The sequence below is a fragment of the Mustela lutreola genome, chromosome 4 (genome assembly GCF_030435805.1).
Source record: "Mustela lutreola isolate mMusLut2 chromosome 4, mMusLut2.pri, whole genome shotgun sequence".
Classification (NCBI taxonomy): Eukaryota; Metazoa; Chordata; class Mammalia; order Carnivora; family Mustelidae; genus Mustela; species Mustela lutreola.
Genome location: NC_081293.1, coordinates 25,896,580 through 25,922,494, shown reverse-complemented (window position 1 = coordinate 25,922,494; position 25,915 = coordinate 25,896,580). Strand labels below are relative to the sequence as shown.

Below are 25,915 nucleotides of genomic sequence, written 5' to 3'. Positions count from 1 at the left end.
TCAGAACCCCAAGATCCAGAGTCATGTGCTTTACTGACTGAGCCAGCCAGGCACCCTATATCCATAGACATCGTGCCAGGCACCCCTGCAAGCCCTGTGTGACTTGTAGAACTCCTTGTCCTATTCAGAAACCAGGAAAGGTGTGTTTTCTTGTCCCAGCAGGCTTGCTACACGTCTGCCTTTGTCCAGCCCCAGGACACAGATAAGCTAGTATTCTTGGTTTCTGGCAGCTAAGCAGTCCTTAGCATTTCTACTTAGCAAAGTTCTGCGGATCTTTGTTTTGGGTTTGGAATCCTTCCCATGGCATTCCCCAAAATAATTACTCTAGGGTTGTTTTATTGATGCCCGGCATCACATTCCTGCCATGAGGATGCCTCGGTTTGACTTCTGTGGCAATTCACTTTGGTTTGGGGTTTGAAGTTCATCTGTACTTCTGGGTTTTTGTTGCTGCTGTTGTTTTTTGTTTGTTTGTTTGGTTGGTTTGTTTGGGGGTTTTTTGGTGGTGTTTTTGAGTCCAAACTGGAAGGCATTTAAATGTGCCTGTGGCCAACCTGAGAAAGATCAAAGATCTCTCGTCTTAGACGTTCTGTGTCTGCCCAGCAGCCTCTGCTCCAAAGCTCCTGTTTAGTAAAAAAGGCCTTGGGTCTGGAGATTGTCTTTTATCCTAGAAGCCTGGCAGTTGTTGTCCTTTTCTGACAAGACCCTTTCTTTGCATTCCTTGCTTGTGAAATTAGAAACCCCTGGCCCTCAGCCCTAGTCTCCTTCCAGCCTCACCTTGCCGTGACACAGTGTGGGAACAGTTCCCCAATGACCTGAGATCCAATGCACGGAAGGTCTTCTGTTCCAGACGGCTCCTTGCGTGGAGACTAGTTGTGTGCTGAGAACAGATGAGAACTTGAGGGCTTTCGCAATCATTTACGTCATAGAACTCGGGCTTTAAAAGTGGGTCAGAATGGGTGTCCTGGGGCCTAAGGGCCTGTCCTCTGTGCTCCAGAATACAACGATCAGAGCCCGTATAAGTGGCAGTCTTTTAAAACAGAGTTCTGGGACACTGACCAGGGATGTGCATCTTTGCTCAGTGTTCAGCTTGAACCCTCAGTTCTGGTGTTTGCTTCGTTGGTAACTTTTGGTCTAATGCTATGACCCCTGTATTGCTGTCAAAGAAAGAGTCTTTGGAGCTAGAGGCTTTATTCCTATCCTCGTTCTCCCACAGCTAGCTGTGTGACCTGGGGCAAGTTGTCCGTACGCTTCAGTTTCTGCAGCTGAACGGGGTAATGCCTACATCATGAGTTTGTTGTGGTGTTACGTGCAATGTGGGTTAAACGGAGTTCTTAGCACAGAGTCTGGCTCATTGTCAGTGCTAAAAAAATAACTCTCCCCGCCTCCATCCCTGAATTTAAAGATTATAAATGTATAGGGTGCCTAGAAAGATACTGCCAAAAGATTCTTGTATCAGCTACAGTGTAAGGATACATTCCGTTAGCCAGGAACATATACACTGTTACTGTGTGTCTTCTTAAATAATAAATTATTTGAAATCCAAAGGGTTTCAGCATTACTATCTTTGGGGTTTTTCTAAACTGAGGAAGAAGGGGCTGGGTCAGTGGAAGGGTAGCTTAGGCATTGCCTGGGCCAGTAGATAGTTGTTAAACTGCAACATTTTGACAACATCATCCTGCTTAATGCTGGTATAGTGTGACTTCCTCTTTTTTTTTTTTTTTTTAATAAGTTGATGAATTCAGCATTGAATTAAATTCTGCATTGTCAGGCAGATGACTAACATTGTTTGTAGAAGGATTTGACTTACCTTTGTCTATCAAGTATGAGCCTGAGTCACTTACATAAAAGGACCTCTTTTTTTTTTTTTCCCCCAGATGAGTAGAGTTGCTAATGATCATCTTGCCTTTGAAATCCCAAAGCTGACTACTTTGTCACTGGGTTGTGGTCACATGGCAAAAAGTGAACTTGCCCTCCTAAGGATGCCTACATTTTCTAGTTGAGTCTCTTTTTCCTCCTCACTTCCCCCAACTCTCAGTGTTCAATGAGGGTTAATCCCCAAGGGGTGGGAGGGTCAAGGAGATGAGCGAGAAAGCAGCCATTATCAGCAATCACTTTGTTGGAGCACAGTGGTACTGTGCTAGGAGTAATGCATTGAGTTTTAATGCCACCTTGTACACAGGATTTTATAATCTTCTAAGATAAAAGTAGACAGCTGCTGATTAGAAACACTGCTTTGAGTTACATCCATAAAAGGATGATGATTCATTAGGGGAAAATCGGGAAGCCTATGATGCAATTCTGATAATTTAGATGGAACTTTTACAAAATTATTTTTGGGTTTCTAGTAATTTCGCTGCAATTCCACTTATTCAGAGATCACTGCTGATGAGTGTTATTCAGAAATGGGGCATGCTTCTGTAGCCCATTGGAGCAAGGGTCTTTGAGCGTTTTGCTCATGGAAGTGTCCCCAGTGCCTAGGACGGTGTCTGGCACACTGTGGGCCTTCAGTAGGTGTGCAGTGAATGAATAAGTACATATACGCCATGGGACTTTCTGCAGAGAATTGCAGTTGCCACTGTGTCTTACTAGGTTATGTTCAGACCAGAGTGGCCCAGGATGGGCTGTGGATGCCCTTTCCTCCAGTTTGGCCGACAAAAGTCATAGTGCTGCATTTTGTGGTGGTCAGCGATTGCCAGGGGACAGGAAATGAAAGGAGGGTGTTGAAAGCTGTGCCCTGATACCTGGGCCTGCCTGTCTCCTGCCCTCCTATCTGCTGATTCGGCCTGTGTGTGAGAGTGGTAGCAGGGCATAGGATCGACTCTGTGGCCACGTCTTGAGAACACATATTTGCTGAAGAATGGCCCCCCAGCCCCAGAACACCTGGCTACAGCAGAAGCCACTGCCCTCTACATATCACTCCTCTCTCCCCTAGCAGTGAGGCTGTGGTTCAGGTTCATTCTTTTAACGAGCCTCTTAACGAGCCTCTAGGAAATGGCTCAGCTGGCTTGGCTCATTCATTTCCTTGTCAGGAAAGTCAGTGTGACCTTGACCATCAGTGGGAGACCTGCAGCCAGCACATTGTGTGTCTGGCTGGATTCACTTACGATTGAGAGGTACCGTTGGCAAGTCCCCATGCTGTAAGTGTTGTGTGCTGCTAATTTATGGTCTGAGGCGGGGGTGAGAGGTACTAATTTGCAAGAGTCATTTCTGATTTCCCTGGGTGGTGGAGGCCTTCAATGAGTATCACTGGAAGAAAACTGTTGTGGAAAACAAAGAGAAAGATGAGACACACTTGCTTTGAGTGATGGGGAATATAATTAATTTTCAGCCTAAGAATTTATTAGCAGGTAACTTTGGATTTATAAAGGCCTCCAAAAGGAGTCATTTGTTCAAGTGCAAATCCAACCATGAACCTTTTGTTCTTTGTTCGTGTTGTCTTTGAGGAAGGATTCAGGGCCAGGGAGAGGGGCGGGGACCTGCCGTTTAGGGGAGAGTGGCCAGAGGAGAGCTGGCCTACCCTAGACGCCAGCCCCGGGGCCATTGCTTCTTGGGCAAAGCTTGCTGTTAGCCATCTTCTCCATAAACTGTGCTTGGAGAAGAAAGCATGACAAACCTAGGGTGGTGAACTTTTCAGAAGCGAGAGTCGGTTTAAATATAGATGATCTGCTTTACTGGCAACTTGGAGGCTGCCGTGGGACTTGTTGTACCTTTTGTAAGACAAGCGAGGAAAGATATTGGCACCTGTACATGCACAGTTTGTTTATGAAATATAAACTCTGTAGACGCGAGGGCTCCAGAGGTCAGCGTCCGAGGTAGCACGTCCTACCTTAGCTGGGGGAAAGGTGCCTCCAAGCCCTCCCTGCTGATTGCCTCAATCGCTAGAGAAATTTGGGACCGCCAGGCTTAACTGTTATTTATGGAGTGCTGACTCTGGTGGGAGTGGGTACGGAGAAGTTTCTGTGAAACTGACAAATCACTGGGCTCCATTTCCTTTCCCAGGGAGGAGAGACAATATCTTGGGAGCTCCCGAGGCTAGCCCTTATTCAGAGAACTGTAGCTCTTTTCAAAGCTTTAGGGATTTGACTCCTGTGCTGCCCCCCGCCTCTCCCCAGCCAGCTCAGAGCTGAGGGGAGCTGACGTCTCAGGGTCCAGGGCTGCACATCCTCCTCAGTATTCCACAGCAGCTGTCTGGAGTTTTTTCTGCTGTGCCTGAACTGATGTCATTTCCCCCTTGGCAGACAGCTTGGGCTTTGCTGCGTCTGAGATATGTCACGAGAAGGTGGGGGTGGGTCGGAGCCAGGCAGGGGGAGTAGCGAGGACAGCGGGAGGGAGAGTGCCTGCCTGGTCCCAGGACTCTGTTTACTTTCTCTTCTTTGCTCAGGAAGGCGGGTTAACCGGGGCGAGGAACACGCAGGCCCACCTGGGGGAAATGCTCATTCCAAGACCTTAACTTTTCAAAGCCCTTTGTTCCAAACGTTAGTGTGGACGATGCTCTTACAGGATGCCTTTCCTTTTGGGTCTTAGACAGGTAACTGAACGGGTTATCGTGGGTCGGGTCTGGGCAGGGAAGAAGGGTGGGAGCTTGTTTGTTGTACAACTTAACTGCTTGGGGTGGAGGGAACCTTTGAGCAAAATGTCTCGCACGCAGCTAGAGCAGGCCAGCTCCCAGGCAGAAATTTCCAGTCTTCTCTTCTTGTGTGCTAGTTGCTCCTTATTTCCAGGGCCACCGTGTTCTTCTTAACCCGCGACATCCCTGAGGTTTTGGGGCCGTCCATTCTGATTTTTCCATTAGATACCATAAAGCTGTTTCCCTAGCCTCACAGAGGAAACAGCCGAGGGGAGAGACTGGGAAGGAGGAGAAGCAGGGGAGATTCTTGATCCAAACTGCTTTTTCTCTTGCTCCATTTGGATTTGGTTCATTAGCAGAGATTTCTTAACAGTTTCCTGGTTCCAGAGAGATTCTGAGTGGCGGGAGAGGGGGGTCCTCTAGAGGGTAGGGCTCCCAGAGGCTTTTTCTCCTTGTACGCATGTGGTCAGGGCTGTGGGGTTCAGGGACGTCCCGGATATCTCAGAGGGCTGGGGGGTCAGATTGGCCCCCTTTTGGCATTCCTGACAGACTTTACAGAGCCAACAGACCCCTGTGGCAGAGTCTCGGTTGCTTTACGAACTGCTGTTTGAAGTAGGGGCACTAAATTATAGCCTGTAACCTAGTGTGGAATGAGAAAACAGTAGCAAGAGACCAACTGCTGTCTGCTGAGAACACAGCTGTTGCCAACTATTTGTTCCAGGGCTTCTGAGAGTTGGCCACCCCACCCCCTTTGGTCTGGGAGGCTGGTCTGTATCAGAATGTGTAACTGTAACCAGTGGCTGTAAGAGGGGGTGGGGACAGACAGACAGACACACACACACCCTTGGCTGCCGGTTCCCTGGTGAGGAAAGCCATAGAAGAGATCAAACCAGAAACCTTAGCGAGACACTGCTAGAGATGGCTAGGCTCATCTCGCTGTTAGAGAAGGGGTGCGGGACCAAATCTCCCTTGGGTTGCCCCCAATTCTTCAAAAGTCAGTGTCTCTGAAAAGCTCCCTCCCTACACACCTCTGGTTCTCTTGTTCATCTGCAGTGTTCCTTTGGTGCTTCTGATAGGCCGAGGGGTGGGGGTCATTTGAGCACCTCCTCTGTTCCCCAAGAAAGGCTGTCCTTTTAACTTGTGGGCAGAGTGAGCCCTGGTGAGGACTTGGAGCAGTGCTGGAGATGTGCTGGGTGAGGCATCCCATGCTTGTATGTCAGATGTCGGGGGAGAGGTGGGGACCATGTGGTCGGGTGGAAGGAGCAGGGCAGGGGAGCCAGCAAGGCCTGTGAACAAATCCTGGCTCCCCCAGGGGCTTGGACAGGCCGCTTAACTGCTCTGAACCTCATCTTTGAAAGGAAAATAATAAAACCTACTGGAAGAGTTACTGAAGGGTTTTCACAAAAGAATGTGCTTAAAACATGAGCACCCTGGCTGGTGGAGAGTAGGCATTTAGTGAAAATGTAACCATTATTTCTCTGTACTCATCCCTAAGGGATGCAAGACTGCATGCGACCGCAGAGGTACAGGGAAACTAGAAGCCTGAGGACCCGAGGTGGAGGGCGGGGTGGACAGGCCTACTAGAGTGAGCTGACTGGGGGTTGGCAGGCTGTCGTGTACTGTACCAGTATGCTGGTCATCTTGTCTGTTGAGGAGGTGAGAAGAGGAGGGCCCATGTCCAGTCACCCCTCTCAGCTGAGTGGTCTTGGGTTGGTGGTCTTGGGGAGCATCTCAGAGGATCAACAACAGGTGAATCTTTTTTTTTTTTTTTAAACTTTATCTTTTTGAGAGAGAGAGTGCGTGTGCGCACACACAGGGGCAAGCGGGGGCGGTGCGTGGAGGGGCAGAGGAAGAATCTTAAGCAGACTCCAGGCTGAGTACAGAGCTGGGCGTTGGGGGCAGAGGGTCTCGGTCTCAGGACCTGGAGATCATGACCTGAGCTGAAACTAGGAATCAGACGGACCCCTTAAGCTCTTGTTTCTGAACAGATCCCTGGTAGAAGGTTGGACTGGAACACCTCTTAAAGCCCCTTTCTAACCTTCGGTGATTGAAACCTTCGCCTGTAAAAATTTTGACTGTTTTTGGTTACATAATTTTGTGTATTTCTAGCATTTCTGTGTCTGACAGTATAACTACATTCTTTACTGGAGCTATGGGAAAGCTAGCTTTCAAAAGATGACTTAGTGATAATTCTGTTTTTTAAAAAAATGACAAAAATGTCTATGCTATTGGTCTTTATCATGCATAATACGTATGTACTTTCATACATCTTTTTCTCTCTTAATCCACATAACAACCATGTCTTAAGTGGTAGTGTGATTCTGTTTCTGCAGAAGTGCACGCTGAGGCTTATGGGAGGGAAGCCGTTTGCCTAGAGTTGCTCAGCTAGCTAGGAAAATGGTAATAGAAGTTTTGTTTTTTCTTCTCTCTCTTTTTTTTTTTTAAGATTTTATTTATTTCTTTTAGAGAGAAAGAGAGTGCACACAGGAGCAGGGGAGGGATAGGGGCAGAGGCAGAGGACGATCATCTCCAGCACACTCTGAGCTGAGTGTGGAGCCCAATGCGGGGCTCGATCCCCTGACCCTGAGATCATGGCCTGAGCTGAAACCAGGAGTTGGATGCTCAACTGGCTGAGCCAGCCCAGTACACCTTGTTTATTTTTAATGGCCCCTTGTTATCTTTTGATTCTAAAGCCTGGAGTTTCTCTCACCACCTAGACTGCTCTGGCCAGTGCCTGTGTGAGAAGAGCATTGTTTTAGTTGGGGCGTATCTTCCGAAGGTTGTTTTATAGGCGGCCCAGGTTCCAGCTAAGACAGTCTTGTCTCTTTGTGCCCATTTGCATTTACTCTGTGGAAGACTGTCACGCATGCAGCATCTACTGAATAAAGCCACTGCAAGGGGATTGGAACACGTAATGAATATGGACCTTTCACAAAGGATGCAGAGATCAGTAAAGCACAACCTTTAACCTCCTAGGAGCCCCTACTCCAATGCAGTGGTTCTCAAAATGCATAAAAATCACCAAAATGCAAAAAAAAAAAAAAATTAGTGAGGCTAATGACAAAGTAGATTTTGTAGGTCTGGTGCGAGAGCCCAGGAATGTGCATTCCTATGAAGTTCTCCGGGTGGTTCTGACGAGCTAGTTTCTGACAATGTGAGAGCGCCCCCTGCACCACTAGGTGTAGTAGCGTGGCAATAGTTGCATGATAACTGCTTGTATCAGGAATGCCCAGGACCTGGGACCGCAGAGGGTGGGAAAGGATCTCAGTCAAGTGCAGGGGTGTGTGTGTGGGGGGCGTGCGAGGGTGGTGAAGGGAGTGGGGGTAGAGAGTGGTATGCATGAAAGGCTTTCTTGAGAAGGTGATATCTGATCTGGGTCTTGAAGGATGGGTAGGAGTTTACCAGACATATGATCTGGGGAAAGAGCATTCCAGAAAGAACAGGTTGGGAGTGTTGTTTTTGTTTTCTCCTGTTGATGAGAAAGGAAACTGTCATCTATGAGTCTTAGTGCTAGGTATGTCTGAGGCAAGACAGGGACTTTGGCTCACCAACTGCTGGCATCCTTTAGGACACAGAGAAGGAGGAAAGCATTAGGAGAGTGGTGTGAATTCAGTGTCTGCAAAGGGCAGTTAAGCTTTAGGCTGTATTTTTTCTTCCATGCAAGGGACAGTTAAGACAGCTAGTGTTGACTGAAGAGCAGTCTTTTTGTGCTTAGAGGAGCTAAACTTCAGAAGAAAGTCACCTGCAGAACTTTCTGGGCATGGTACCGTGGCCCAGGGTTTTGCTATACCCCACAGTTGAGCATCTTATCCTATTATTAACTGGTGAGATGAGAAAGTGAGTTTTCTGGTTAAGAGAGAATCCATCCTGTAAACCTGACAGATGGATTACTGACCTTCATAGAATAAGATTTGCAACAGAACACTCTTAGTCTGCTGATTTGAACGAATTCTATTTCATGTTTGATTCAGAAGGCATTGATTTCATAATACAGGAGGATTCTTAGGATTAACATGCTATATCAAAAAAGTATGGTGCATGTATTTCATTCAAAGCATGCTATAGATACAAAGAGACATAAACTTTATCCCTGCCCTCAAGGGGTTTACAGTCTGATAGGGGAAGTAAGTGCTCAGGAGAACTGGAATGTTCGGCAGGTGGTGGTGAGTGCCATTAGAGAGGGACAAGGGTGCTGTGAGTTCACAGGTGTGGGAAGGGGGCTTTCTTCAGGTGTCTCTGTCCACAGTCCAGCAGTCCCAGTGGTGGCACCGCAGGTAAGTGGAAGGACCAGTTGATGGCAGCTGCTGGCCCATGGAGTCTAGGCTGTAGAGCCATCAAGACAATAATTTGTATCTTGAACCTCAGAATATTGTCTTTCTCTGTGGGAGGGACCCACTGTCCCCCAAATCGTCCTCACCCAAGTGAGATGATCCATGATACTGGAAATGAATAGTCTCCAGCAAAACTGGGGTGCTCCTGCCCGTGTTGGAATATGTCACAGACAGAGGCCTCTGGCCCCAGGGGCTGTTTGTAGTCGAGACAGCGGGTGCTGGTACTACAGGCCCTTGCTTGGCCTGATGCTGAATGTTAACAGGGCAGCCAGAATGTTGAACCCTGGCCACTCCCTGGGCCTGATAGGAGGTCTTAGGGTCTCACAAGGACAACACTGAAATTGCCGTCCAAAAGGGGCAGGATGGGAGCCATCACTAGGGAGAGGGAGGAGGGAATTTACCAACTTCTGATTTAACCCCTAACCTGCTGAATGTTGGTCAACATTACGTGATAATTTTGTTTGTTTGTTACTTGGTATTTTGTCGTGACAGCCACCACGAGGGAGGAGGTCTTAGCTCCTTTCTGTCTTGAGGAAACCAAAACTCAGGAGGCTTTTCTCTTTAGGATCACACGGCTAAGATGTGGCTGCGGGGGCATGGGAGGCCAGAGCTGAGACACTTCTGTTCTCCTCTTGTATCCTCTGGTGTAGTACCTGCACCCACATCTGCCAGACCATCCCCCCGTGTGCCCTGCACTCTGCTAATGACCAACTATTGAGTCCTGATCGACATAACCTATCCCTTGTGTGTGCTTAGCCTTTCTCTACAAGGTTAGGGACAAATTAAGCAAGACCCTGCTTGGAAGGGAACTGTCTGTATATAACGCAGCAAACACCAGGTAACACATGTTGTTTGTACTATCCAAGGTCAAAGCCAAAATCTTCATTGGCACTAATGTGTAAAAGTCTTGTAAGTGACAGCTTCATAGAACCTCTCAGTTCACTGCTGTCACCTAAAGGTAGGAAGGGGTGATTCTTACCTTGGCTCTTCCAGATGGATTTTTTTTTTTAAGATTTTATTTATTATTTGTTTACTATAGAGCAAGAGAGACAGAGCATGAGGCAGAAGGAGAGAGAATCTCAAGCAGGATTTGGACTCAGGGCAGAGGCTGACTCGGGGCTTGAACCCGCAACCCTGAGATCATGACCCGAGCCCAAATCAGGAGTCGGATGCTTGACCGGCTGAGCCACCCAGGCGCCCCTCAGATGGATTTGTAAGCCCCCAACCATCTCTGTGGCAAGAAGCTACTTTCGTAGAGGATTGTGGGTTGTTTTTCATCACATTTCTGTTATCAAAGCAAAGAGAAACCAGTGGACTGGACAGTAACTTAGTGGAAAAGAAGACTGTATCTGCTGATTTTGAAACTTTTATCCAGGATGGAGCCAAAGAAAACATTCACTTCCTCCAGTGATAACCCACGAGTTGGATCCACCCCTTCCCGCCCCTTTTCCTTGAAAAGGTAGATTTTAGTCCAGGGAACAAGAATTTGGGGCTACTTTAAAAAACTGCTGGAAAATTTCTTTTTCTGTCCCAGTTCCCAACAACCAGATACTAGTTTGTTCGTTTGTTCATTTCTTCCTTCCTTCCTTCTTCTTTTTTAAAAGATTTAATTTATTTATAACAGAGAGGGATGGTGAGAGAGGAAATACCAGCAGGGGGGAGCTGAGGAAGGAGAAGCAGGCTCCCCACTGAGCATGGATGTGGAGCTCAATCCCAGGACGCAGGGATCGTGACCTGAGCTGAAGACAGATGCCCAACAACTGAACCACCCAGGCGCCCTGAGATACTAGTTTCTTAGTTCTCATCCCCTTGCACTTCTTGACTCTTGCTCATTTGTAGAATTAGTGGGTTGAAAGGGGCTCCTCACATCGACTTGCTTTAGGCATTTCTGCACGCCTCTGTAGCCTCTAGCCGTTGCTTCTCTGGGCTGGGCTCAACTCAACTTGAATTCTGGACCTTTGGGGCATCCCCTGCTGGTTGCTGGAAATGGTGATTCGGTCCTGGGAGGTGACTTGCTTGAGCTGTCTTGTTCTTTTACTCAGAGAGGAAGGGCAGCAGGGGAAAGCTGAAAGCTGTATGCATTTCAGGGAATACGGAGCCATGCCCAGAGGATGGCTGAAGTAGAGCACAGTGACTTCTTTTCCTGAAAGTGCCGTGGAGCTTGCTGGGTCCGTGTTGCACATCAGACATCAGTTCCCTTGGGCATTGCATCAAGGAGGCCAGGAAATTTTTATTGTTTGGTTCTCTTGCTCAACACACACATTCTCAAGGTCTTTCACTGACCTGTGACATGTAGTCATTCTTGGTTTTGCATACTGCCCATCTGATCCTGTGGTTTCCATCAGAGATTTGGAAATCCTGGGTTATGTACACAGTGGTGTGAATACCTGTGACCTCCCACTCCTCTGGGTGTGGCTCTGGCGGGTGGTGGGAAGGCCCAGGATAGGCCAGGGCAAGCTGCCAGCAAAAATAGAACGTGCTATCACTTCTCCGTCTCCTGGATTTATGGGCCCGGCTCTGATTGCTGGGTCAATGGGCAGGTCTCTCAGTGGTCATGCAAAATCACATCACCACAGCCTCAGTCTTACTCTTGGAGGCTTCCCTCAGGCCACTGCTTGTTCTATTGTAGCTGAGAAGCACAGGGGAGCGTGGGGCAGAACTAGCCCCTCCGGTTCTTCGACGGTCAGTCAGCAGGTCAGCACTTTCCTGAAGATTTTTGCATGTCTGATCCTTTGCTGGGGCAGGTGCACTTGGGAGATGGACGTCATTCTGCTCCTGGGGAATTCACAGAATGATTGGAGGGCCCATGAGGCAATCAGGCAGCAAGACCAGATAGAACACGACTCTGCACTAAATCATGTAGTGCGGTTTGGCTGGAACAGTGGTTCTAAACTACAGGCAATTTTGCCCCTTGACCTGGGGGACATTTGGCAGTATTTGGAGGTTGTTGATTGTCATAATCTGGGAGGTGGGGTGTTGCTACAAGCACTAATGGGTAGAGACCCGGGATGGTGCTGAACATCCTACACAAAGAATTATCTGGCCCCCAGTAGAGCTGAGGCAGAGAAACTCATGGCTGGTCTTACTGATGCGTGGTGTGTCCAGTCCGCTTAGGGAGCAGTCACAGAAGTCACAGGTCTCAGGGAGAGTGGACTGAGATGTTTGAATATAGGGAAAATAGGTGTACTTCTTCCTGCTGCTTTCCAAGCAATACGTATTAAGTACCTACCCAAAGATTTAGAATCTTAACATCATGGTTTCCCCTAATTAGCAAGTACTATGTCTTGTCAAGGGCAGATATGGAGTTAATTTTTTATGGCCAGTAGCTAAGATCCAGCCCTTCTGGAACTGGTAATTTATCCTTTACTCTGCATAGTAGTAATCTGGATACCCGCTTTCAGAAGGATGGGATCTCAGTAGTGCCTAAATAACTTTATATAGTTTAAAGAATAGGCTACAATTATTTCAGTAACAGGCCATATTTTAAGCCAAGTGCCTACTCTACTGCTGGGACTTGGGTCTGTTGTACTCTATCTCTGATAAAGTAGTAAATTCCCCTTTTTCTAAGTCATCAGGTGTCTCCTTTAATCTCTCTCTCTCTATATATATATATATATTTTTTTTTAATCTTTTTTTTTTTAAGATTTTGTTTATTTATTTGACAGACAGAGATCACAAGTAGACAGAGAGGCAGGCAGAGAGAGAGGAGGAAGCAGGCTCCCTGCTGAGCAGAGAGCCTGATGTGGGGCTCTATCCCCATGACCTGAGCCAAAGGCAGAGGATTTAACACACTGAGCCACCCAGGCGCCCCTATATATATATATATATTTTTTAAAGATTTTATTTGTTTATTTGACAGACAGAGATCACAAGTAGGCAGAGAGGCAGGCAGAGAGAGAGGGAGGAAGCAGGCTCCGCGCTGAGCAGAGAGCTGGATGCAGGGCTCCATCCCAGGACTCTGAGATCATGACCTGAGCCGAACGAACACAGAGGCTCTAACCCACTGAGCTACCCAGCTGCCCCATAGTCCTTATATTTTTTAAAGATTTTATTCATTTATTTGAGAGACAGCATGAGAGAAAGAGAGAGCAAGCAAACATGAATGGGGGCGAGGGTGGTGGTAGAGGGGCAGAGAGAGAGGGAGAAGCGAACTCCCTGCTGAATGCAGAACCTGATCTGGGACCCTGAGATCATGACCTGAGCCAAAATCAGATGCTTAACTGACTGAGCCACCCAGGCGCCCCTCCTTTCATCTCTAAATGTCATGTCTTAGAGTTCAGAAAGTTCTTTAAGTTACTCAGAGTCCTTTGGAGACATAGCCTCTGGATTCTGAAGATTTTTTTTTTTTTTTTTAATCTTGTATCTGTTACTGGGGAGACCTTTATTTTATATTTATCTGTATCTATTTATTAGAGCAAAAGAGTACGAGCAGGGAGGTAGGGGCAGAGGGAGAGGGAGAAGCAGACTCCTCCCTGACCAGGGACCCTGGCTTGGGGCTCAATTCTAGGACCCTGGGATGACAATCTGAGCCAAAGACAGGGGCTTACTGACTAAGCCACCCAGGCACCCCTAGTATTTAGCAGTATTCAATCAATTTGTGATAAGCTTAGTAATGTTTTCTAACTTTATAGGCAGGGTATGGACAATAAAGTGTGTGTATCCTGATGCAAGACAGATGGAAAAGACTACTCATAATATTAAGAGCATTATCTTTGATATGTAACTCCATTTTTCTACTATATTTTTGCTTAATGCCGTGCTAATAAGTTTCTGTAGTATAGATATCGGAGTTTGTTGTTGTTGTTTACAAAATACATTTTATTTTTAAAATTTACTTAAATTCAGTAAATTAACATATAGTGTATTACTAGCTTCAGAGGTGGAGTTCGTGATTCATCAGTCTTGTATAACACCCGGTGCCCATTACATCACATGCCCAGGGAGACCATTTTTATTGTGACACTTTGTCCCAGGTAGAAGTAAATAGTTTCCTTGAACAGTGTCGAACTTTTTACTGGCAGTAAATCTCTGGAACGGTTCTCCAGACAGACAGCAGGCAGGACAAGTCCTGTTATTATTTCTTTTGCTCCCAACCAAAGCCTGCTGCAGTGGGCTGGAACTTCTGAGAAAAAAAATGGGGTTAAATTTAGAATTTTGCTTAAAGCAAGGATGATCTCTGTGATCCCACATGTTCTCTTCTCTGTCAAATGAAACTATGGTGAGTCTCTTTTAAAGCATATCAGTGATAAGTCTACAGGTACCTTCCATATTTCAGATATCTATGAAGGCCATACTTCTTTCCAGGCAGAGAAGTGAGTATTTTATTTGAGCAAGAGCCATTTTTAAGATTTAGCAAAGACTTTGATGAGCTAGAACCCAGTCCTAGAAAGAATACTGACCCCAAAGTCAGAAGGCCAGGGCGTCCACCGTCCGGAGTCTGTCATTCTTAGCCTTGGACTACATGGCAGTTCCTTATCTGTAAGACGAGGGTCCTAGCCCTTCTGACCTCTTGCAGGTGCTGGCTGGCAGGTTCAAATGAGAGGCTGCCCATTAAAGAAGCTTGAAAACCTTGAGAGTCCTATATAAATGTGTGTTTTATGTATATTACTTTAATAGTGAGTGTCGTGTGCCTATCATCAGTGCTCCAAACTATGATCCTGAGGCTTTGCCACGTTATAAGTCATTAAAAAAAGAATGAATCCTGTTAATGAGATGGTACTTAATTAAGGCACACAATAAACCTGAATATTTCAGGAAGATTTTCAGCAACAAGAGCTGAAACATCAACTTTTTTTTTTTTTTTTTTTTTTTTTTTTTTTTTTAGCCTAGCAATTTGGTTGTTACAGGGTTCCTCAAAGGCCAAGTCCATATCTTCTCTGTCATTTTTGTGCCCCTCAGCATCTAGCATGAAAGTTTAGGATAACCCCTAAGCATTTAGTACTTTCCAGTGCGATTTGGGCTTTAGGTCTAGACAACTTGTTCTAGCTGTCTGGCCACTCTGGGCCTTGCTTTCCTTGGTTTCTGTGGGAAAAACTTAACATAAGGGAAAATGCCCAGCCAAGTGCTTGGTAAACACAGATCCTGGGAAGAACTGGGTTTTCTGCAGCCTGTTGAGTGTTGTGGCAAGAGGTTTGTTTTCCGGATTGTCCAGAGCTGTTTCTCTCGTGCAGCGAAGAGGGGCCCTCCTCTTTGTCCGGTCTCTGTTTACATGTCTTGTGCAGTGTGTTGCTTGAGCCCCAGTACGGAAGGTGCACGTCTGCTGTTGATGTTTGGGTCTCTGCAGCTCGCCTTAACCTCAAGGTGAGGGCATGGATGTCTGTTACTGAACTTGAGAGCAGGAGGAGCTAATCAGATGCCCACAGGAGCCAGGCCGTGACAGCTTGAGTGAAGCAGATGGACTTCGTGGACAGCAGGGATTGTTGGTGGGGGTGGGTGGTGCGTGAGGTGAGGCCAGAGCCTGTGTACATCTGTGAGCCAGCCTGATATGCTGCTAAGGGAATGTGGGCCTGGAATTTGCAAGAGAAGCTGGAAATCTGATTTCTGTATGATTCCTTTTTGTTTGAAAATGTTGACAGCTAGGGGCTTGCCAGGGGCTCTGCTGTAGCTTGCTTGTCTTGAGTTATAATTTTCCACTCTGCTTGAATAAACCTGGTTTTGCTGGTTTAAAAAAAAATGACCATTAATTCCATTTTTATTTTTAAAGGTTTATTTGTTTTAGAGAGAGACAGATAGAGAGGGTATAAGTGAATGGGCGGGGCAGAGGGAGAGAGAGAGAGAGTTAAGCAGACTCTGCACTGAGCACAGAGCCTGAGCAGGATTCCATCTCACAGTCCTGAGATCAGGACCTGAGCTAAAACCAAGAGTTGGTCACTTAACTGACCACACCACCCAGGTGCCCCCGTTGATTCCATTTTTTAAAAAATTGAAAAACAAAGGTGCCTGGGTGGCTCAGTCAGTTAAGTGTCTGACTCTTGATTTTGGCTCAGGTCATGATCTCAGAGTCTGGTATTGAGCCCCATGTTGGGCTCCGCAGTTGGTGGGGAGTCTGCTTGGGATTCTCTCTCTCCCTTTCCCTCTGCCCCCTCCCTCCCTGTCTCTTGCTCTTTCTTTAATGAATAAATAAATAAATCATTTAAAAAAATTGAAGAACAGGGCATCTGGGTGGCTCAGTTGGTTGGGCGACTGCCTTCAGCTCAGGTCATGATCCCAGAGTCCTGGGATCGAGTCCCGCATCGGGCTCCCTGCTCTGTGGGGAGTCTGCTTCTCCCTCTGACCTTCTCCTCTCTCATGCTCTCTCTCACTGTCTCTCTCTCAAATAAATAAATAAAATCTTAAAAAAAAATTGAAAAACAAAGTTACCATGTGGGCATAGAACTCATTAGTGGGCCCATTGTGGTCTGAGGGCCACCAGTTGGCAATCCCTGCTTTCAGGCAGGAGACATGGTGATACAATTAGGAAGGAAAGAACCTGCCCTCATGGGACCAACTATAACCACATGATAGTCGGTTGAATCGCCCTCCCTCCTTCTCTGCCTGAGTGTCACCTGCTCTGTTGAGTGGTGATATCTTGCCCCTTAGCTCTCTGCACTGGCCCTTGCTGAAGATGCCGTACTTCTCAGTGCATTTATTCTGGGGGAGAAGAGGCCAGTGATGAGGGATTGCTGGGGATACCTAGAGGCAGGACTGCTTTTCCTTCTAAGTGTCCAGGGGTTAAAGAATGGCACATTTACCCATTGTCCAGACCTGCTGTAGCCAGCAAGACCTCACAGGTCTGCATGTGCAAAGACATCAACGAGTAGCCTTTAATAAAACCATGGAATATGTTGCAACTTCCGATCTGTGCTCTGGGATTTTCCTACCAGGGTCAAGTGGCCTTTTCTGAGTTTGTTATTCAGGTTCCTAAGGGTAACACAGGAAATGGATTTTAATTTTTTTTTTTTTTTTTTTGGCTGCTCTGTTTGGGGGCTGTTTAATGAGGATCCAGTTTGCAATGCAGCAGTACTAGTGTGGGTACAAGTGTACCTGACTTGTTTTTTTTAAGATTTTATTTATTTAATCGACAGACAGAGATCACAAGTAGGCAGATAGGCAGGCAGAGAGAGAGGAAGGGAAGCAGGCTTCCTGCTGAGCAGAGAGCCCAATGCGGGGCTCGATCCCAGGACCCTGGGATCATGACCTGAGCCGAAGGCAGAGGCTTTAACCCACTGAGCCACCCAGGCGCCCCCTGTCTTTTTTTTTTTTTTTAAATGTATGTTTATGATCTATTACATGTACTTTTTAATGAAGTGAAGCAGAAAGCATTTGACTCATTGTATAGGCCTTGATTCTAAGTGGCTACTTTTAGGGGTAACTTTTGGGATATGTTTGGGATTCTAGAAAAAGAATATTAGAGCATTCCACTTTTAGAGGGAGGCACTATGTATATTGTACGTTTTTATAAATCTAGGGCGGTGGTTCTCAAACTTCAATATATGTAAGCCGAACCTGTGGAAGTTCTTTTTTTTTTTTTTTTTTTTTTTTTAAGATTTTATTTATTTGTGAGAGAGAAAGAGAGAGAGCATAAGAAGTGGGAGGGTCAGAGGGAGAAGCAGACTCCCTGCGGAGCAGGGAGCCCGATGCAGGAGCTGATCTCATGACCTGAGCTGAAGGCAGTTGCTTAACCAACTGAGGCACCCAGGCGTCCCCGCCATGGAAGTTCTTAACCTACATTCTTAAATACACCGGGTGATTTTTGGGCCCATAGACCATACTTCCGGAAACATGTCTCTATTTTGTTGTGTTTATTATCAAAGTGTGTTCATTGCTTCCTTGGGGCAAATTCACTGTTTGTGGGATGCCATGATTGATTCTGATTCACTGTTGCCCTTCCTCACCCCGTGGGGTATACCAATCTTTGAGAGTCCCCAGACAGAATTGTTCCATGAGACCCTCATAGGCAGAAGTCAATGGACCCTTGCCGCTGCTACAGCAGGGGTCCTCGGGACTCCCCTTCCACAGTACACACATCCTGAAGCTGCAGCTGCCTGCATTGGTTTTAGACTTTTCTCCAGTGTTACTGGCTTCAGTCTTTGGCTTTACCCTTCGAGGTACTTCACCCCTACAGGGACGGAGACTGGGTATTCTCTAGCCCAGGGAACTGGAGGCTAGAGCTCCTAGGGGTAAAACATGCTATCATATGTGAGGGATGAGGCTGAATCTTATCAGATTAGATTTATTGGCTTGTTTAGGGGAAACTGCCTGCCTGACTGTCCTCTAGGAAAATTACTGAACTCAACCAAACAGCATGAAAATTCATTCCTAATATCCCAGTGCATAGAAAGCAGAGTCTTGGTTAATTTAGCAATGACTTGCCCTTTATCAGAAAGGATGAAACAGAGCTCTTTTAGGTAAGAAAGATTAAAGGAGTAATTGTCATGTATAGTTTATATTGTGAAGGATACAAAAGTAGTATGCGACACTCCCTATCATAAAGAAAAAGGGAGATGAACCTGTAGGAAACAATAGTTTAGGACTCCTGCTGGATCGTTTCTCTCTATCTGAATTTAGTTTCCTTCACCCCCCAACTCTCTGTAATCTTTTTACATCCAATTCAAAATGTGTGCCCTTGAACGAATCTACTTATTTCCCTCAGTCCTTCAAACAGCTTAAAATCATTAGTATTAGGGAAAAACTGATATTAACTATCTTATTGTAAAAATGCAGGTGTAAATCCACAAAAACTTAAAGAATGTTTTTTATGATCACCTACAGATTTTTAAAAAAGATTTTATTTATTTATTTGATAGAGATCACAAGTAGGCAGAGAGGCAGGCAGAGAGAGAAAGGGAAGCAGGCTCCCTGCTGAGCAGAGAGCCCAATGGGTTAGTTAGTGTTAGGATTTGGGGCTCTCGCATCAGGACCCTGAGACCATGACCTGAGCCGAAGGCAGAGGCTTTAACCCACTTGAGCCACCCAGGTGTCCCTACAATTTTTTATTTTTTATTTTTTTAAGAACCTGGGACTGAAAGTGCTGCATTTTCAGAATTGGAAGATTCTAAGATAGGATAGAAAGTAGCTGATTCTAAGTTAAGGTTGCTTGCTATCTTTTCTCATTTAGCCATTTCAGATTTATCTGGTTTACGAAGCCCTTTGGTTATAGAGTATTACAAAATCAGATAGCACTCTGGTTCAGTAGATATATAGTGCTAGAATTTGGTCTACTTTCTGGAAAGCCATTCCTGGTTCAAGACTGGAAGGAGAGTTGCTCTTGTTACTTATTTGTAGTATCAGTCACAAAGCAAGGAGATAAAAAAAGAGAGGGGGGGAGTCCCAAGTTGAAACGTAATCTTAGAGTTGCAAAAATATTTTGGTATTATTCATATATCCAGCAACATTAGAGCCAACAATGAATTTGTAAGTTACTATGTTTTAACTGTAAACTTAACCCACTGAGCCACCCAGACGCCCTACAGTCTCCTTAATCTGGCCCCTTCTCATCACTCAGAGCTCCACTCATGTCACCTTCCCCTTCCCAAGGGAGGCCTTTCCTGACTGCTCCATCTAAAATCTCTCGTCCTTGGGCGCCTGGGTGGCTCAGTGGGTTAAAGCCTCTGCCTTCAGCTCAGGTCATGATCCCAGGATCCTGGGATCGAGCCCCACATCGGGTTCCCTGCTCAGCAGGGAGCCTGCTTCCCTCTCTCTCTCTCTCTCTCTCTCTCTGCCTGCTTCTCTGCCTACTTGTGATCTCTGTCAAATAAATAAATCTTAAAAAAAAATTAAAACCTTTCATCCTATTATCCTGTTTTATATTTTCATAGAGATTATTACTATTTTAATGTTAATTTTCAGTCTTCCCCACTTGAACATGTTTAGGATCATTTGGTGTTGTTCTGTAGTTTCAAACAGTGTGCTCCTGTATGAGTTTATTATTATTGTCTGAAAATTCCACATCTTTAATCAGCTCTGGGAAATTTTCAGCTGTCTCTTTAAATATCACATCTCCTCTATATTCTTCTTCTTATTCTCATTTTCCCTTTCTATGTCTTTTAATTGGTGTAAGCCCTTTGCTGAGTAATTTTCTCAGATCTGTGTCCCAATTCACCAGTTCTCTCTTTAACTTGGTCTGATCTCTGTGTAACCAATCTTTCAAGTTTCTAAATTTCAATAATGATTTTTCTATACATTTTTCCCCCAATCTGCTCAGTCGCTGTTTTCTTCAGTATGTTCATGTCTCATATTTTGTATTCTTTCTTTTTGGTTTCAATAATTTGATACACATTTATATATTATAGCTTATCTGATTGTTTTATTAAGTTTTTTTCCAAGAGTCTTAACCTGCTTTCATTGAATTTCCCAAGTCTTGTTCACTATGACTTATTTCTGCATAAGTTTTTGTATTTTCTGTTGTGAGCTCATCTTCAACAGAGCTTTATTTATGGGAATCAGTACCCTGATTGAGGGTAGGTCTCCTCAGAGTTTTGTATTTCTTTTGCCAGATATCACAGGGTCATTGCAAGCCTGAAACCACTTTTTGTGTTCAGTTTTTGCCTTGAGGATTTTTAGACCAAGTAGTAATACAATTCAGATCTCAAATTAGCTTATGGAAAGACCTATGGTTGTGGACTATTAAAGCAGATGGTTTTTTTTCTCTCAGTTTAGAGGTTTCTTATTGTCACCATGTGCCAACAGGCTAATTTTTTCCTAGCCTTCTTTGTCTTTTTGAGGGTTGTCATTGAATATATCATTTCCAATTGTATATGTCATTTCCAGTTTCCAATTTCCTTGTTTTCAGGTGGGCCCAAGAGCAATAAACAGCCACCTTTTCCAGGGCAACTGAAAAAGCCTGACCTCATTTACCACTTTACTTTCTAGTTCCCCCCAACATTTATGAGCCCTTGGGCTTTTCCTTACTTTCTTGCTAGCTCAGCTGTGTAATTAAAAGGATATTGTTATAAAGCCACTATTTATAGGAGTTTTGACAAAGAAGAATTTTTAAAGTTACCAACCTAGCTCTCCTGCCATGGAAGCAGGATTTCTTCTCCCAGAATCCCTTGCTCATTGCTGCAGCTATAGCATCTAGCACAGTGCCTGGCATGTGGGGAGGGATATCAATACATATTTGTTCTTTAATTTGTGGAATTGGACATTTTGATTAGAAATTGTTGCTTCTCGGGACACCAGTGGCTCAGTTGGTTAAGTATCTGCCTTTGGCTCAGGTCATGATCCCACGGTCCTGGGATCTGGGCTCCACATCAGGCTCTCTGCTCAGTGGGGAGTCTGCTTCTTCCTCTGCCACTCCCCCAAATCGTGCTCTTTCTCTCTCACTCTCTTTCTCTCAAATGAAGAAATAAAATCTTAACGAAAGAAACTGTTCCTTCTCCCTGTAGGGAAAGCCAAAAGTAGTTCTCCCAACTCATTCATACCCTGTAGCCAAGATAGTGTCCTGTGCTTTAACACCTGTGAACAATTTCAGTTTTCCTATTTTTTAGTTTCAGACTTTAAAACTTCGGTGCTTTCCTAAGGACATGAAGATGCTGTTGCCAGTTACTAGCAGGGTTTTCCAACCCCATAAATTGGCAAATTAAAACCATCCTTGGGGAACTGTTACTGCCCAGTGTCTCTCTTTATGCTGGTGCTTGGAAAGTTCTTATACTGATTAATTGACCTTTACAGTGACTTAGCTGAGAACAGCAACTCTAAGAGATGGAAACTATTGAGGAAAGTGCTGTTGGTCCCACAGTGGATGCTGCCACAAGAGATGAGATGATTTTTTACATATGTGCAAAAGGTATACTCTTCATCCTTTTCCGTTGTAAAAATGTTCTTTCTAGTTCAGTGTTGGTCTTGCTTGGTTCTCCTTTGTGCCTGTGCTTTTTGTTTGAGGACCATGTGTGCCCTGTATTTCAGAGCCAGTCGCTGGGAAATCTGGGCTGAAGACGCATAGCTATAACAAACGAGGCAGCTGATGGTCATTGCCACCATCGTTCCTGAGATGAGAGACCTCAGCATGAGAGCACGTGTTTCACACGGTTTCTTTATGACAAGTTCTACATTTCTAACAATTTTTTGGCTGTGCAGTTTTATGCAAATGAAAACATTGCTGGGAAGGAGCTGTCCTTAAAATGCAGATCTGATCTCATCACCTCCCTGCACAGACGGGTCCCCACTTACCTAACTTTCCTACCTACTTCTTCTGCAATGTCCTTTTAGTTAAACGTCTCTGCTTGTACCTTCTCCTTTACCTAGAATGTTCTCCCCATCCCTCTTCCCTGGTTACTAATTTTCCAGCCATGTTGGTGATCTCCATTCAAGGTTACCTTTGTCACAGAAGCTGTCTGGACCAACTTCATGACTAACTCCTGGGTCTTAATCTCTTGTAAACTCTTACCAAACCATGTGTTTTTCTCTTTCTAGTTGTAGTTTTATCTGCGTGATTGCTTTATCAGTCTTTCACTAGACTGCAAGCTCCATGAGGACAGAAATCATGACCGTTGTGGCCACATTCCACACTGGGATTAAACAGCATTCTGCTTTTCAAAAAATTAGTATATGAATAAACCACCTTTCGAGCAAAAAAGGAAGGCGCCCTGAGCACGTTGCCCGTCCTCTCTGCCAAGTAGGAGATGAAGGCTACTCTTCCCAAAAAGTCAAAGAGCTCCACAAGGGCAGGGTCCTTATCTTTTCCTTCAAAGACAAATGTTGATTTTGTTTGGTTTGGGGTTTTCAGGGAATTTACTGCAACTGAAGTATAAAAAGAAGCTGAAGGAGTGTAACTTCAACCAAGGCAGCTAAAGCTTACTAGTAAAAGCCCAGGCTCTGGGGCCAAGTGAAAGAGCTCGAAACACTCCCTAGCTGTGTGATCTTAGGCAAGTTACTCAGCCTCTCTTGGCCTCTATTCCCTGAGACTGCCCACTTCATAACTTGCTTTCAAGTTAAGATTAAGGAATAGATGTAAGGCATTTAGAACAATGCCTGGCATAACAGGTGCTCAGTCCACATAAGCTGCATTATTCACCCCCAGCTTGAATAGCCAATGTTTTGTTAGCAAACCATTATGCACCAAGCCCCGTGCTTGTATTGGGAGTGGGGGAGATAGGTGAGGAGACAGAGCTCCTGCCCATAGGGAGAGTGCAATTCATTTCTTGGTTCACTTTCTGGAGAGGGTGTGGGAGGGATATTTACTGCCCCCTCTTCAAGACTTGGGCTGAACAACGTAATGTGTGTAAAGTGCTTGAAGATGCTTGGAGGCAAGGCAGAGAATAATCACCTTCCTAAAAGGTGCTGAGAATATTTCATATTTGAACTTTATCCATTCCATTCTCTCCAGTTGCTTTTTCTGTTCTTCATGTGTCTGGAGCAACCCACATTGTCAGTGAACTTGACTCTTCCGAAATAGTTCTAAGTGAATGCAAAGGGCTGTTTAGATGGTCTTTCATGCCCAGCAATAATGGTTCACAGTATAACATTGATATTAAGAGCTCATAGAAGTTAAGTAACTGACCCAAGTTCACACAGTTAATTCAATTAGCCCAGTGTGAGACCTGTGCTTTAGACCCGGACTCTCAACCTGACTCTTAACCTGTGTCTTCCTCACATTGGTCTTGGAGGTCTTTGAGAGTCTTCTGGGTGATCCGGGATTAGCTCCTTCCCTCCAGAGAAGGCTGGAAGAGCACCAGGCAGCATTTGCACACCGCTTTTCTTTGCTGTCTCTTTGAGTGAGAGGAGACAGATTTCAGGAGCCCTTATGTTGACCCAAGGCTGCTGTGGAAGGGGTTGGGAGGTGGGTAGGCTAATAAAGACTTAGGGTTGAAGGAGACATGGTAAAGCATCTTTAACTCCTCCTAGGGCCCTTGTGTCCAGGTCCTAGTTCTCTGTAGTGAAGACCAAACCCAAGAGATCCAGGGCCAAACCCTAGGCTCCGGGATTTTCCTTTCCTACAGGCAGATTTCTGGAGGAACTTACCTTGGGACTCACATCTCACTTACCCTCCTGCTCCAACATTCCTTCCTTGCTAAAGGTGCATGAGTCTACTTTTTGTCTTCCTTAACCGCCCACCTGCTTTCCTTCCTCCTGTGACAGAGAACAACAGTTTCCATCACCAGGCAGTCTGCGTACTCTGTCGAGGGGCAGGGGAAGAAGAACAGGGGTCGAGATTTACTGGGTACAAGCGTTTGAGGAACACTGGATTAAATAATGCTTCTGGAGTTCAGCTCTCCCTAGGGAAGTGGAGGCAGAGATGGGAAAAAGAGCGGGATCCTGTGTAGACCAGACTTCTGTGCCAGGGGATGGAAAAGTTGAGAGAAAAGCTGACACCAGTAGGGTCATGAGGATACCACTTGTTTAGATTTCAAACGCGTTCCATTCCACGCTTCACTTAGGACCAGTTGGCTGCCCTGTGTTCAGAGCCTGGACCTCATCTGGCGAATTTCCCCGAGGCAGAAGTGTCACTGGATTCTTTCATGTGTTGGAGTGTAGGCAGCACAGCCCCTTTTAGAAACTATGTGGACACTTTGAACTGTGCTCTTGAGAGTCAGTGCCAAAAGAATGGCATTTCGGGGCCTGGTAAACTTGGGAGAAACTTTTTGATGTCCTTATGAAAGCAGTGTTTTGCTCTGAAGTCAGGGAGGGTGTGTTCTAGCAAAAGAATTGAGCCCAGATCTGCTTTCTCCACGTGCACCAGGCCTCAGAGGAGACCTCCGATGGGGCAGGCCTCCCCTCTCCCGCAAGCCCTCCCCCTACTGCCCGGCACCTCCTTCGTGCTTACAGTGGACGTGGGAAGGCAGAGATGGGGGGAACTCTGTTGGTAGTGTTGTGAAACCCTCACTGTCAGAGCTTTCAGACACCTTTACCGTGTTTCCTTCTTCCCAAATCCCTTTCCACAAGGCCATAAGGCCCTTAAAGACCAGGAAACACCTGAGCCTGTGTGGCGGAGACGGGCACTGAGCCCAGGTTCTGGTCTTTAGCTGTGCCCTCTACCTTGTCCTCTCTCTGTGACGTCAGGCACCTGAACGGTCTCTGCCCAGCCTTAGCCCTGTAGCTGGTTGCTGGAGTGCCTTGTTTATACCCTTGGCCAAGTAGACAGTGGAGTGTAAAGCAAGGCCCAGAGAGGAGGAACTGACCGTGTGACTTAAGTTTCCACTGGCAGGCGTCCGCCCGGATGTACGCTGTGGGCAGGGTCAGCCTGAGTAGCAGCAAATACAATGCTGTGGTTTTAGTTTCTCTGCTGAGCAGGGTCTTTTTGTTTTTGCTCCCCCCTCACCCCCGTTTCTTAGCCCCAGGCTTCTTGAGGGTGCGGACAATGACTTATTCATCTTTTTATCCCACATACCCCAACACAGTGCTTGGCACAAAGACAGCACGTCCAGTAAATGGATTAGTGTTTTTGGCTTAGAATAAACATTGAAAGCCAGATGGAGCTCTTGACTTAGAGGTCTCAGCGAACATGGTGGGGTCCACAGTACACCTGGGGCTGAAGTTCAGGTTGGCCGGTGGGCTATCTCATTTCTTAAATGTGAAATGTCGAAAGACGTCTTCACCCCCCACCCTCATCCCCCCCAGGGGTGTGAATAGAATTTAGCGGACTGTGGGGGCGGTTACTCAGCAGTGCCCGTTCTGGAACTGTCCCTGACAAGGCACAGTGTGAATCCTAGGTTCAGTCAAGATCATTTGATAAGCAAAAAATTATCTAGCAAATTGAGATCAGATGAGGTCAGCTGGGCAGTTCGCCCCTTTTCTTAAGAGTGAAGAATTTGGCTGGCAAGTTATCTTGGCCCTCTTTGGAATCACACTGTAATTCACCTTGACCAGTGTGTGTTTTGAAGGACAGGAAGACTGACTCAATGCTAATCCTAGAATATGTACTGCGTTAATTGTTCCAGGAACTTTCACAGAAAAGCTGGTTTTATTTAAAGCGTACTGCTAATTACACGGGAACCAGCATCTTTTTACCGGCTGAGTGGAACACCGGGGCATGGAGTGTTTCTGCTTGGCCGTAAAGAAAGTGAGGCATCTGTTTCCTGTCTGAGGAAAACTTTGCTCT

The 25,915-nt window shown here is 45.8% G+C and overlaps 1 protein-coding gene across 2 annotated transcripts in view; it reads left to right on the top strand.

Moving 5' to 3' along the window:
• The window catches only part of WBP1L (WW domain binding protein 1 like), a 62,003-nt gene that overhangs the window by 19,226 nt on the left and 16,862 nt on the right, over positions 1 to 25,915 (top strand). The window contains exon 1 of one of the 2 annotated variants that reach the window (XM_059169055.1): positions 4,344 to 4,528. The exons of the other annotated variant lie outside the window; for it this stretch is intronic. Within the exon in view, the coding sequence (XP_059025038.1) occupies positions 4,502 to 4,528 (27 nt within the window). The 5' untranslated portion in view covers positions 4,344 to 4,501. Of the gene's footprint in view, positions 1 to 4,343; positions 4,529 to 25,915 lie in introns of those variants that run through there. 2 annotated transcript variants of the gene reach the window in all.